The sequence below is a fragment of the Brachyistius frenatus genome, unplaced genomic scaffold (assembly GCF_029030835.1).
Source record: "Brachyistius frenatus isolate BFR_SWC_R1_liver_20210118 unplaced genomic scaffold, ASM2903083v1 Contig_60, whole genome shotgun sequence".
In the NCBI taxonomy this organism is placed as follows: domain Eukaryota; kingdom Metazoa; phylum Chordata; class Actinopteri; family Embiotocidae; genus Brachyistius; species Brachyistius frenatus.
This window is the reverse complement of record NW_027210659.1, coordinates 1,417,823-1,431,094: the sequence shown is the minus strand read 5'-3', so window position 1 is coordinate 1,431,094 and position 13,272 is coordinate 1,417,823. Positions and strand designations below refer to the sequence as shown.

General features: G+C 38.7%; 1 protein-coding gene across 1 annotated transcript in view; it reads left to right on the top strand.

The window, feature by feature from the left end:
* The first annotated feature begins 1,687 nt into the window (after positions 1-1,687).
* Positions 1,688-13,272, top strand: part of mapk1 (mitogen-activated protein kinase 1) — a 31,408-nt gene continuing 19,823 nt past the window's right edge. The window contains exon 1 of the mRNA XM_069705967.1: positions 1,688-2,059. Within this exon, the coding sequence (XP_069562068.1) occupies positions 1,914-2,059 (146 nt within the window). The 5' untranslated portion in view covers positions 1,688-1,913. The remainder of the gene's footprint in view (positions 2,060-13,272) is intronic.

Genomic DNA, 13,272 nt, shown 5'->3' with positions numbered 1-13,272 from the left:
GGTTTGAGGAGAGCACATTTAGTTAAGAAAAGGGCTTTTCCAGGTTGTTTTCTCAGCAGAAGAGAGCTACAGGTAGATGAGTATCAGTAGAGCGGAAAGACTGCAAATGGAAATGGAAGGTGGAGGTTCTGGAAAACTGTTGTTGCGATCTGTCCAGAGACTGAGAGAGGAGGGTCGTTGACAGCAGAAGGTAAAGAGCTACAGGACTCAAACAAAGGTTTAATCGGGGGCATGAATAACGTTTGAACACTATGCAGAGGTGGAAGGTTCCCAGAGACCTCCTGTTCGTAGCAGGTATCATTAATGTTGACAACGGAAACAAGGCATTGGGAGTGCTTTGATCAAATCGCAGTTGACGAACAAGCAGCATAGAACTATCTGGGTCGGAAGGCATACAAGTAAAAACTTCCAATTTGGAGGTGCTGCTTGGGAATTTTTCCAGAAGAAAATTGATGCCTGTTGTGGCAGCAAAGTCAAGAAACTCACCAGCGATGGAAGAAGTTTGATGTTGATGGAAGTTTATCAGGTAAGGTTTCAGAGGTAGAATATACGATGTAAGAGAAATTTAAGCAGGTCATAAACAGGTCCGTTAGGAGATTGATGATGAAGAGGCAGGTTATTGTCAGATTTTTCACAGAATACACTTGTATTGGTTATAAGGACTGCAACTTCTGTGGTTGGGGAAATAAAAGCTGCTGCGTCGGAGGAGTTCAGGGACGCCATGAATGGTTTTCTGGAAAACTATCAGATGACTGAGGAGTGCAGGGCTTTGTCCATGTCTACTTTGACTGCAGACAGAGTCGAATGGTAGGAGGAAATTATGAGCAAGAAAAATGTCCTCTATGGAGAAGGAAATGCTGGAGGGCTAAGAAGAAGCATTCTCTCTGTTCCCTTTGTTCTGAAGAGGTCACTGAGGTGGTGCACGTGGCAAGGCATGAATGGGTGACTCCATCCTCAGACCTATTGTCCATGTGCCACAGTGTCCTTACACTGGACACTGAACCCCAAGTTCAGGTGAGCACCTTGCTTGGCAGCTCTGTCGTCATTGGTGTCTAAATGGATGAATGGGAGGCAAATTGTAAAACACCTTGAGACTACATTGGTGAAAAATTGCTATCTAACATTGACCATAACAACCACCTAATAAAGAACACCTTATAAATCTCAAACAATTGAAAGGCAGCTTTTGCTTTGAAAAACTAACAGCATCAGACACTTCTTGTTGCCTTGTGAAATACTGACAATTGCAAGATAAAGCAGAAGTAAGTGATATTAATATAGCAGGGTGAATGGTGGGGTTTTTTGTGGGGTTTTTTTTTTTTCGCTATTTCTTTCCCACCAATAGGTTGTAAAGGTGAATTCTGACCTGGAAATCTGCTGAAACAGAGTGAATATTTTATATATTTATATGTGTTTTTTTTTTTTTTCTCCCCAATCCTAAAAAGGGGGTTGTTTTAAAATCGCTGTGAATTTTCTTGTGGATGAACACTGGTGATTTATATAATGAAATAAGAAAAGAAAAGAAAAGAAAAGAAAAGAAAAGAAAAGAAAAGAAAAGAAAAGAAAAGAAAAGAAAAGAAAAGAAGAGAAGAGAAGAGAAGAGAAGAGAAGAGAAAAAAGGAAAGCAGCTCATCACATGACCGCCCCCGTTATTTCCTGCAGCAGCAGCCTCTCCGCCGCGCTGCTGCCTGAGACAGTGAAGCAGCGGTGCGGTCGCTCTGAACACGTTAACGGGAAGGAACACCGCTCCGTACTTAGCGAAGGCCTCTGCTCACTGTAAACTCACTGCAGTCGTAGCGGCGACGGATATAAACACACACACACACATATATATATATACATTTATATATTTCTAAACTTTTTTTTTTTAAATTATTTGATTTGATAAGCCTTGTAAAGCGCTAGTACTCGTAATGGCGACAGCTGCGGTGTCTGCCCCTGCTGGCTGCGGCCCCAGCCCCGGGCCGGGAACCGAGCTGGTCCGCGGGCAGGCCTTCGACGTCGGGCCTCGGTACAGTAACCTCGCCTACATCGGGGAAGGCGCCTACGGGATGGTATGGTAAGTAAGTCTCGTCTTTACTCAGCCAGCGTTTTTACTTCTCGTTTCGGAGCCGGACACAACATGAGCTAACTCGTAGCTTTTTCTCCAAACAACAACTAAGTACATGTCATGTTTGTAGCTAGCAAGCAACGGTGTCAAAGCGATGTTATTAAATGAAGACGGCGTCTGGTTGAAGGAGGATAAAAGAGGAGATCACGTCGCTGATCATGATGATCGACTCGAAGTCCGTACACCTGGAAGTGTGGTTTCTGTAGCTACTTTCATCTGATCAATGGTGAACAGGTTTAAATATCGGAAATGGTATTGATTCCTCTGCTAAGACGCACAGCGCCATTAAAATGACCACCATCGGATCATGTCTCTGATACTTGAACACGGCGTGCGCAATCCTCCACTTCAAACCTGCAGCTGTTCAATCCACTCCGTGAGGTTTCTTTTTTTAATCTCCCAAACAAGTTTCCGATTATATGTGTAGGTATTACAGTGATCTGGCACCACACCAGATTTATTTTTTCTCCGCTCAGTCATCACCATAAAATGTCCACGTCCTCTCCTCCGTGGTCGCTGTTAAACACTGTTTAGATGTCGGGGATATTTGCGTAATATGCCTGAAAAATGACTGTGGGAGTATCTCAAGAGGGTTTTTTTCTTGGTACACTTGTGTCTGTATAGCTGCTGCTGATGATGGCTGGTTACATGCTCCATATGAAGGAATTTATAGGAAAGAGCCACTCTGCAAGCAGTATTTTCTACCTAACGTGCTATCCGGGGGTAGTAGAGAGCACACTCATCATGACTCAATGTCTTCATTTATTTGTGGTATATAGCCATCATCCTCTTTTATTACACACCTGTGAATTTTGCAGGCTAGTATTCATTCTCTTGGTTAACCTCAAAGACGTCAACGTTATTTTGATGACTTGAACTGCATTTCACGTAGTTTTTAGGCAAATCCGGCTGTAGCTGACCTAAAATGTGCACATTGTACCGTATTGCGTAATATATTATCGTTGCGTCAAACGGCAGCAAAAGCATTTCTTTTGTCTTGTGTGGTGAGAGGATCTGGGTTTTCTGAGAACATAATTTGACACGCAGTCTACCCAAAGTGGGTAGGCAGCAGGCTGTTGAGCATCTTTTTGCCTGCGAGCCTAAAAAAGCACCAAAAGCAACACAGCTGATGGTGTGAGCCGCAGGCTAAAGACGACTGGTACACACTGTAGCTCAAAGCAAGCAGACCAGATGAAATACACTTCCCCATATAAAGCCCCAGTGTTGTCAGGATGTCTGCAAGGTGACTGCAACCGTTAGTGTTGCAATCTGTAAAGTGATGGTAAACTATGAGTTGGGCTCCATAATGACAGCCTCCAATCAAAAGCATTTCCTGATATCAACCTCTGAGGACATTAATGCGGAGACAATCTTTTCAACGCATTGTTTGAGGTGCATTTATGACAGTCGATTAATTGTTTTCAAGTGATTCATAAAGAAAAAAATATTGAAATGCTAGCTTTGTCTGTATTCTTCTCTTTCATACTAGCCTCGACTGACTGTTCATGAGAAAGAAAATAAGCAATGTGAACGTGTCACTGCATTCTGGTTGAGTGCAATGAACATTTGGCAATATTTGCTTATTATTGTTCTAAACTTACCAAATAATTCAAATCATTGATGCTTTTAGCCATATCTTTATCGTGTGTGTGTGTGTGTGTGTGTGTGTGTGTGTGTGTGTGTGTGTGTGTGTGTGTGTGTGTGTGTGTGTGTGTGTGTGTGTGTGTGTGTGTAAAAAAACAGTGAGGCTTACAACCGTTCAGTTTGTCTACAATTTTAGGCTTTTTGTCAGAGATCAAATGCTAGAACTCCCAATAATAATAATGATAATAATAATAAACTTTATTCGTATAGCACCTTTCATATAAGAAATGCAGCTCAAAGTGCTTTACAGCAAGAGAATTACATGCAGTGTTTCACATAAAAACAGATAAAAAGGAACATTTAAAAATATAGAAAAGAAATGAGATGCATGAGAACGGATAAAATGCACACAAATTATACACAAATACAGTTCAAATATAAAATAACTAATATGCATTTTAAAGGCACGGTGGTTCAAGTGCAAGCCAAAGTCGCAAGCAAAATTCCCATGTCTTAGCTTATCACCTGCTAATTAAAGTAAAGGGTTTTTTGCCCTAGAAGTTAGCAACAATACATCAGCCCAACTTAGCTAAGCTTTTTTTTTAAAGACTATTGTCATTTTAGTGCCAGTCCCAGAAGAAGAACACGTTGCTTTTGTATCTGTGTGGCGCTGTTAGATTCAATGCCAAACAGGAGGAACATGCAAGGGCGACCGTAGCTGGCAAAAGACCTGTCACATGGAACACCTTACAAAAATAACATAAAAAAAAGATGAGCTTGCAGTGCAAACTGTGCAGGTGAAGCAGATCATTCGTCTACCACAGCTCTGCACAGTCATTAAGGGTGAAGCACCGAGCGACAGCCCATCCACAGATCAATAATCAGTGGCCAGATGAAGTGAGCTTGATGTTGGTGTGCGGTACAGACAACAACCCTCCCCTAAGAAAAATGACCTCGTCTACAGCGAGGTTTTAGAAGTTGGACGGCATTTGTGTGTTTGTTTTTATGTACGGGGCGGGGGTGATGTTTAATAGTCGAATAATAGTTCAATAGTTTTGCGCGGTCATCGAAAGTACTACCCGTCCCGAGTGTACAAAAACTAGTTCAACTCTTGTAGCGTTAGCTACTGGCTGAGACGGCAGCTCATCTCCCAAAACAGCCCTCAAACACCTCCAGCAGCAGCAGCAGTAGAGGAATCAGTCATAGTGACGGATGTCTGTGGTCTTCTTTCTTTAGAAACTTCACTCAGTATTTTAACATCAGGAACAGGGCTGGGCGAGTTTTAATGATATATCGATACTTTTTTCTCGGTGATACGGAAAACGTCCATGTTGTGTTTTTCTATTCGTGTTAAGTACCACCTATAATGCCAATGTAGCACTAACTTTGTTTCTAACATTTGGTGGAAAAGTAGTGATGGGTGTCCATATCTGTTCCTGGTTTTTTTACATTTATGGTTTTGAGTCCATTTTATGGATAATTATTTGTCTTCAATGTAAATGTTCCAAAACTGCATGTTTTATCAAAAGTAAATATAATTTTCTACCCGTCACTTACATGAATTTATTTAGTTGCTTTACTCTCAAAAGCTACGAAGAAAGAACATGCATGATGGGAAATGCTAATACATTTTGGTGGAGAGGAGGGGCCAACGTGGAACTGCGCTTTCAACACACTGAGACTCACCCTCCATCACGGCAATAAACTACATTAGTTACATGCAGCATTATTACAAAAGCAGGCCAAGAAATAACTAAACATAAGACACACAGTGAGCAGGAGAGCGAGAGAAGCCATCGCTAACTGTGGAGCGTCTCAGAGAAACACCCGTTTCTTTTAATATAGGCTACTTACTGCATATCATGTTTAATTGACATGTTTTGCAGCAGTATATTTCCTATCAGAATGGAAACCACGCCTTCTTATTTCATTTTCTGTGCAAATAAAAGTTTGTGACGTTTCACATGTAGCTTTGACTTACAAATAGATATTCGCCCCACTTCGGTGAAAATATTGACAAGTTTATCGTATATCGCCCCCTCAGCCAATATATATTGGGATATGACTTTTGGTCCATATCGCCCAGATCTAGTCTGGAATATTATTTATTTTAATGACATTTTTTTAAGTTCTCCACAGTGAGATCATATTGAGTCTATGGGGACTAATTCTGTTCCTGAATTTACAATTTTTGAATAATAATGAAAACAAAAAACAATTCTCAAGTAATGAAAAACAACTCATCACAGTATGAATGTGATTAAATTAGAATTTTATCCATATCCAAGATGGCTGCTGGCTACAGAATGCCTACGTGAGCATATGAAAATTGCAGTTGAAATCCATTCAGTATTAGCTCTGTTTTACCAATGTTTTGTTATTATCGTTTTTCTTGCTCAGAGTTAATTTTAAAACAAATATTTGTCATTATTTGATATTATTCCAAAATTAGGTGAAAATGCATATTTTTATGCCAAATGACTGTCCACTTTACCACCGCCCCCCACAGCACGCAAACCTTCTAGAAACATGGAGAAGATTGTCATTTTAGTTTTGTTTACCATGTTAAATTTACTTGTTGACTACTTTACTTAATGTTGATTTTTTTTTTTTTTAGTTTTCGATGCCCACTAAAAACATGCCAATAAGTAAACAAACTGGAGATAAAACAACTTATCAAAACTGCAAAAAATGTCTTTCTTCCGTAATCATCATTGATGATATTTTCTTTTGTCTCATTTGAAGGTAATGAAAGATATTTTAAGGTTTGCACTATTATCAAGCCCCCCCAAAACAACCATTTAAGCTATTTCTTACAAAAGCGTGTTGGACACTTTCACCATTTTCTAATCTAATTTAAGAATCAAGAAAATAAACAGCATATTAATAAATTATGGAAATAATCATGAGGTACAAGACTATTGGAAATAATTAATAGAAAAATAAACAATAACTGAATATATGAAGTATATTGTAACCAATAGACCTGATTATTAAATGTAGTTTTAGTTTTCTCCTGATTACTGTGCTTAGAAATAGTTTGATTTCATGGGAAGTTTGGGTCACAGTTACCTAAATCCAGAGCTCCAAACCCTCCTTGGAAAATAATAATAATAATAATAATAATAATAATAATAATAATAATACTGTGCTCTCATGAAGCTTAATTTTCGGGTACACCTCAAGAATGAACCCGGCTGTTTAAGTTTGTATTAACCATGCTAACCCATGCATGCCCTACCTAAAACTTTGTTTACACAAATACAACACAGACTAATACTGGGCATGTCATCCTCTTAGCCAACAGTTAATGTTGAGATGTTACAAGTGGCAACTTGCAGGACTTTTTGGTTTTTTAGATTTGGATCTTGTTGCTGTGGTCTTTCTGCACAAAGCTCTCTAGACATCACTCGTCAGTCTAACTGTGTGGGCGGAAATGTGGCGCTTTATTTCTTGAACGTTTCTAAATGAAGTTTCAGTTTCTGTCACCTTTTAGTCATCTCTTCACCTAGACCTGCCATTAGTGATTCTGATAGCTACCTAGAGCATTCTTTGTGTTGTTACTGCAGATAGTACTTCCAGTAATGGGACTGTTTTTAACACCCCGATAAAGTTAATATTTTGCCGTACCCTTGAAATTTTGTCAGGTAGGTGGTGCTGTCTGTAACACGTTAGTATTGGCATTAATAATTGGATGGATCAGGTTGCAATGCTACTTGTCTTTTAGTTCTAAAATGTTTTAATACATTTGTGCAATGTCAGCTAATATGCTATTAACTGGAAGCTATGCTGCTCGCCCTCAGGAGCAGTTATTGTGAATCAGGAATTAGAATCTCAACCAACCATAGAAACTTATATGTATATATATATATATATATGCAGTATGTTATTTCCTGTAATTATGAAATACAGCAACAGGTACAGGCCAGTCCATTATTTTTGACTACGGTTACTGGGATTTGAATTGTATTTGTTTAGATCCCAAATGATGCCATCATTTTTGAGCTGTCAAAATGACTACTTGTCCATGAAATATGACCCTTCCCCCCCCCCCAAACCTACACACACTGTCAAAATGTGTGATTTTTTTTTTTTTTTTTAAAGACTAGAAAGAATTTATTTTTAAACTACAATTATTCCTATCTTTATGATGAATATAACTTGTGGTTTTCACTCATGTTGCTGGTTATTAGTTGTTATAGTTACTTTGGTGTTGTGTCTGTATTTGTGGTGTGATCAGAGTGAGTGATGTGTCAGCCTCAGCCTCCTTGCACTTGTCTTGCTGTGTTGTGACTGAAACCTGTGGTCTTTGGTGAATTGGTCACGTTGACATTGATGTGCAGCAGCCAGCAAAAATTGGTGCAGCGTGTACTTTACAAACTTGGTTTGCATATGACATATTTGGAAAATCCCACTGGAAAGCTCGTCTTTGCCTGGATACACTAACTTATACTAACATATACTGGTATTGCCATATAAAGGCATCCCTTGGGTTGCCATAAATAAGTAATATGAGTCTAGAAAGCTGACTGTACTCCCATATTTTATTTTAGCACCTTCTACGCCTGGATGTTTTTAAGAAAAGACGTAAAAGTCACAAATGTATAGTAAAAAATGTTTGGTTGTTTAAAACGATGTTGTTAGTAGAATATACATATAGCATTTTTATTTTATTTTTACTAGAGAACTTTTGTTACTGTAGTTCACAGATGCTTGCTGGGGAGCTGATGCACACACCTCCTAAATATCAACAATGTGTTAAATGCCTCCCGGCACCAGCAGATCAATATATCTGTCAAGAGACAGTTTTGAAGAACAATAAATAGTAATGTCAGCACATATATCAATATCTGCTTATGTGCAGGCTTGCCTTAAAGGGAAATTTCTCCACCTTTTTATGTGGATATCTTATTGGTGCTGATAGTAAATGTTGTCAATTGAAGTAATACCTTTCTCTTTGTTGCTATATTTACAGAAACCTGAGGTTTGTCTGGGTTTTCCTTCTCGTGGACCCACTGCCTACATGTTGGCACATTGTGCTGACCCAAAAAACCAACATATTTTCTAATTCATCTCTATATATGTGATAAACACATTTTAGAAAACGTAATGAATAACCAAAATTATTTGATTTTCACACGCCATGCATTCACTCGGCACGTCAATATTTGATCTATTAAATTATATGGATGGGGTTCTTCCTATGTGTTCTTATACATGTCTTAACAGTCTTTCTGAATCTGATCCACATGTTCATAATGTTGTATGGAGTCGATCATCACCACAGAAGCATCAGACAACATGCTTGTTTGTCTGAACTCCTCCTTTTGACAATGGATTTATGAAGCCAAAACCATGCTCTGCTTCATGGTTAGCCGCTGGTCAACAAACTTTCGGTTCTGAGTGTCATTTTTGTGTCTTTTTTAACCGTCTTTCTGAGAAGCTGAATAATGACACAGGGAGTCGGTGTCCATATAATACGCTGGGTTACAAAATCCGGTTGCCTGTCGACGGTGAGGTATGTCTGTCATGTACAGAATAGGCCTATTTTTGAATTCAATAGGCTCTTGGAGACGTTAAGGGTGCTCATGTCAGGGCTTTCCAGTGGCTGACGCTGCGCAAATTGTCGGAGCACCGAGCCTCCTCACACGAGCCTCAGTTCGTGCACACCCTGCGCTTATGCAATGGCAAAAATCCTGTTACACCGCTGTGATGATGTTCAGAAGCTACCATGGCATACTCTGCCGCCCACGTGGACAGTTAGATCATGAGGGAATGCAGATGGAGAGGTTTGTGTTTGTAAAAGTTTTTTCAGATTGCACCTTTTTAGTCCTGGTGTTTCTGCCTCTCCTTATTGGTTCGGACAGTAAAGGCTAGTTATCAGGCACTACCATGGTTAGGAGCCCCGGATCTGGGAAGATAATATGTTGCATGGAATATAGGCTTTTTGTTATTGGCCTTCTGAATTGTGCGCACTGTCCTTTTTCTCTCGGGTCTTTTTATGCCCTGGCTGTCAATGACACAGTTTAGACACTAATGGTATCAGGCTAAGATACAATATACTATGTTGAAAAAAACAACAACAAAATGTTTTGTCTCTTTTTCTGGTTGTTCAGACAAATCCAAAACCGTCACTGCTTTTACCAAAAGAATTTCCTTTAACTGGCAACTTGTTTTGCATGTGCGCTTGTAAAAGTTATGAATATTTTAAAATGACGGTTTTGTATATCCTCATAATGTAGCACAGTGTTGACATCGTTACTTCGCACGTTCTCTGTTAGCCCTAAAACAATTTTTTTGGTGCCCAAAGAAATATATATTATATTAATATCATCCACATGCGACAATTACTCGACTTTTGGCTTGAACTAACTACTATTAGTGGGAGAATCTTTAGAACCCTAAAAATGAACATTGCAGCTGAATTTAATGTGGGTCGGTTACATCATGTCCAATAGCCAGTCTGCCTTATAAGATTAGTATTGTCACAGATAGAGTTCCAGCAGAGCTTGTTGAGACGTAACTGAAGTCTGACCCTGAAGTCATGTGCCGATTTTACGAAAGCAAATTAGGGCTGCAGTTAATGAATAATTTAATTACAATCTACTTTCCAGCTAAGGAATGTCTGAAATTTTTTCAATTATGTAAAATGACAGTAACAGGTGATTCTTCATACAACTTGTGTCCATCAGACGGTTAATCACTTAAAGATTTTCAATTAACTACATGTACAACACAGAAAGCAGCAAAATCCTCACGTTTGAGAAGTTGTTTTCTAACATCTTTCAGTGAAAAAAAACTTTATTGAGATTTAGTTATATAAGCCTCTGCTAGAGTACATGTATGCAGTAACTGTACTCTCTGGTAATTTGATTTGAGTTTACTTTTACTATCCTAAAAAATAAAAAGTTGTGTAAAATTTGTATACTTTGGAACATTCACCCGAGGAAATATTGTTTTTTCCCATCACTGATGGCCAATATGGTCATCAAGTTGTGTGGTAATCATTTCATCTTCAACCAGAATCCCCCCCCCCAGTTATTCTGGCTCCTTCTAATCTTGATATTCAGTCTTTAACCTGCCTGATTCTTAGCTGTTGCCGACCCTCTACCTCATTCTGCTGTGAGCCATCCTCTTGAAATACCACCGTGGCGCCCATCTCCATGGCAACCCCTCTGCCTCTGACATCAGTACCACCACTCCACAGCCAATGGGAGAGTGAGGGAAAGAATGAGAGCCTTGACACTCTGAAATCCTGTTGTGCAATTCAGGAGATGTAATTTGTGTAATTTGTGTGGTTACGCCTGTCAAGACAAGCGTGATGACTTCTGGTTCAACAAGCAAAAATATTCATGCACTCTGGTGGCTTGTTGCACTGAAGCTGGTATCTGGGTCATCATAAGGGTGCATTTGATCACCGCTGTGCTTTTGAACGTTGGCCTTTCACTTGTTGCATCTAAAAATTTCTCAGGAAGTGTTAATAACATTTGCATAAACCTTTCTGCTGCACTTAGGCCTACATGATGTTGATTATGCAACAAATCACACGACACCGAGTTTATTTAAGATCAAATTTACCTGAAAGCTGAAGTGGTCCGGTCTGAATGTCTTTGATTGTATTTCTTGGTCCCATTTTTTTTAAGATATGCTTAATCCTCACTCCCCAGAACCCTTATGTCTTTGCTGGGCTCTGCAGTGCGAGTATTTCATGCACATAAAAATAAAAGCCTCCTGCCAACACATCAATGGAAAATGGTTTTGCGAGACCCAGAAATATTTCATTTCAAATAATTTTTTAAAAACCCAGGCAACTAGCAAATCAAGACATTTGAAAAGTTAGAGTGTGAATATTTGCAATTTTTGTTTGATTGAACAAATGAGTAATTTCAGTCTTCAGATTATTGGCAGTGAAAAATACATTTTCATGAGTTTTTCTTCAAAGCCCAAGGTGAAATCCTCAAATGCCTTTGTTTTTTATTCAGCTATCTTAAAACCAAAAAAACTTCAGCTTGTCATGAAATAATGCAAAGTATTACCGCAAATGCTCACAACTGAGATGCTGGAGCCAATTAATGGTCAAAGCATTTGTGACGACATCCCAGCTGTCTGATTGATTTTCTCACTGATTTTCTTTCTTGAAGACCCAAACTGTTAAATTAACTAATTGTTTCAGGTAGGTATAGGTCTAACTAAAACTTGAGTTTTGGGTCCTGGATTAGGTCAAGTTTGAGGTGAAGGGTTTGGTCCACACCTGAGAACTGCAAGTTATACAGCAGTTACATATGAGAGTAGCGGTGCACATACAGGCAGAAAATAATACAAAATAAAAAAAGACAGGGCATTTGTAGAGGAGCTGTTGGATTTTAGATATAGCCTACTTTACAGTGTTTGTACTTGTGCGGGTTAGACTAAATTCCCCACTGATGTGCTTTAGCCAGCAGACGTGTATTTACCTTAAATACTCACACAAAGAGAAATCATTACTGACTGATGTAACAGTTGGAGTTGGCATAGCTTTATAAGGTTGCAGGTTAAGGTAATGTGGAAAAAATGACCTGTCTGACTTGTCTTAAAGTGTCGTCCTTGCGTAGCTTGTCTCTTTTAGTGTGGTTCTCCGCATTCAGTGTGTGCTGTTGTAATTCAGTTGATTGTGTGTAGCAGGTTTTCTTTGGGTTTGAGGTAAATTAACAATATGCATTTAATCGGATGTGATGCTAACTGTTACGATAAAAACGGAGATGTTTAAACTGACTCGGCCGTGTTGCTATTAAAGCCTATTGTCCAATCCAGTTGCTATCTGAAGAAATGAGGATGAAATGGTTCCAGCTTTACTCTTATTGATTGAAAAGCCTGCCTCTGTAAACGGAGATGATGAATCTCTACTCACTCGAGTCTAAAGGAATATGAAAACATGTGACACGTAGGTCACGTGACACCCGTTACAAGAGCAAATGGATTGTTATCGAATTTTGTTGAAGAATATGTGTATGTTTTGTAGTTATTAAATGTGCCTTAAATACAGATATCATCAAACAACTACAGAAAAATATATTTTGATTATGTATTAATCATTTTAGATATTTTCAAAGCAATATGGCAAATGTTTGCTGGTTCTACCTTCTCAAAATGGGAATATTTTATACCTTTGTTTGTCATATATCATTATATACACAAAAGGATCAATCAAATAATGTAGGAAATACATTGAAAACTAATTGATATGATTGTTAAGATGGAGTTTCCCAATAGAAATCATGTAGCTGAGGTGATAAGCCACCTGGATCTTGTGACTTCTGAAATCTTTCATCAGTTTTGTTGCAAATGACTGCATAAATATATATAGTATGATATTTGCAGGTTAAAATAGCACCTTTGCTCTTTTTTTTTTAACCTCAAAGTTAATTATTTATTTAATTAGAGTATAGCATTTTTTCTTTTATGATGCCAGCAGAGGGGATGGTTATTACAGGTGTGGCTGTTACCTCTGTAAGAATACACTCCAGGAGACTAATGTAAATCTGGACACAGAACTGTGACATTGAGCAGATATATAAATTGATATCAAACCTCAATGCATG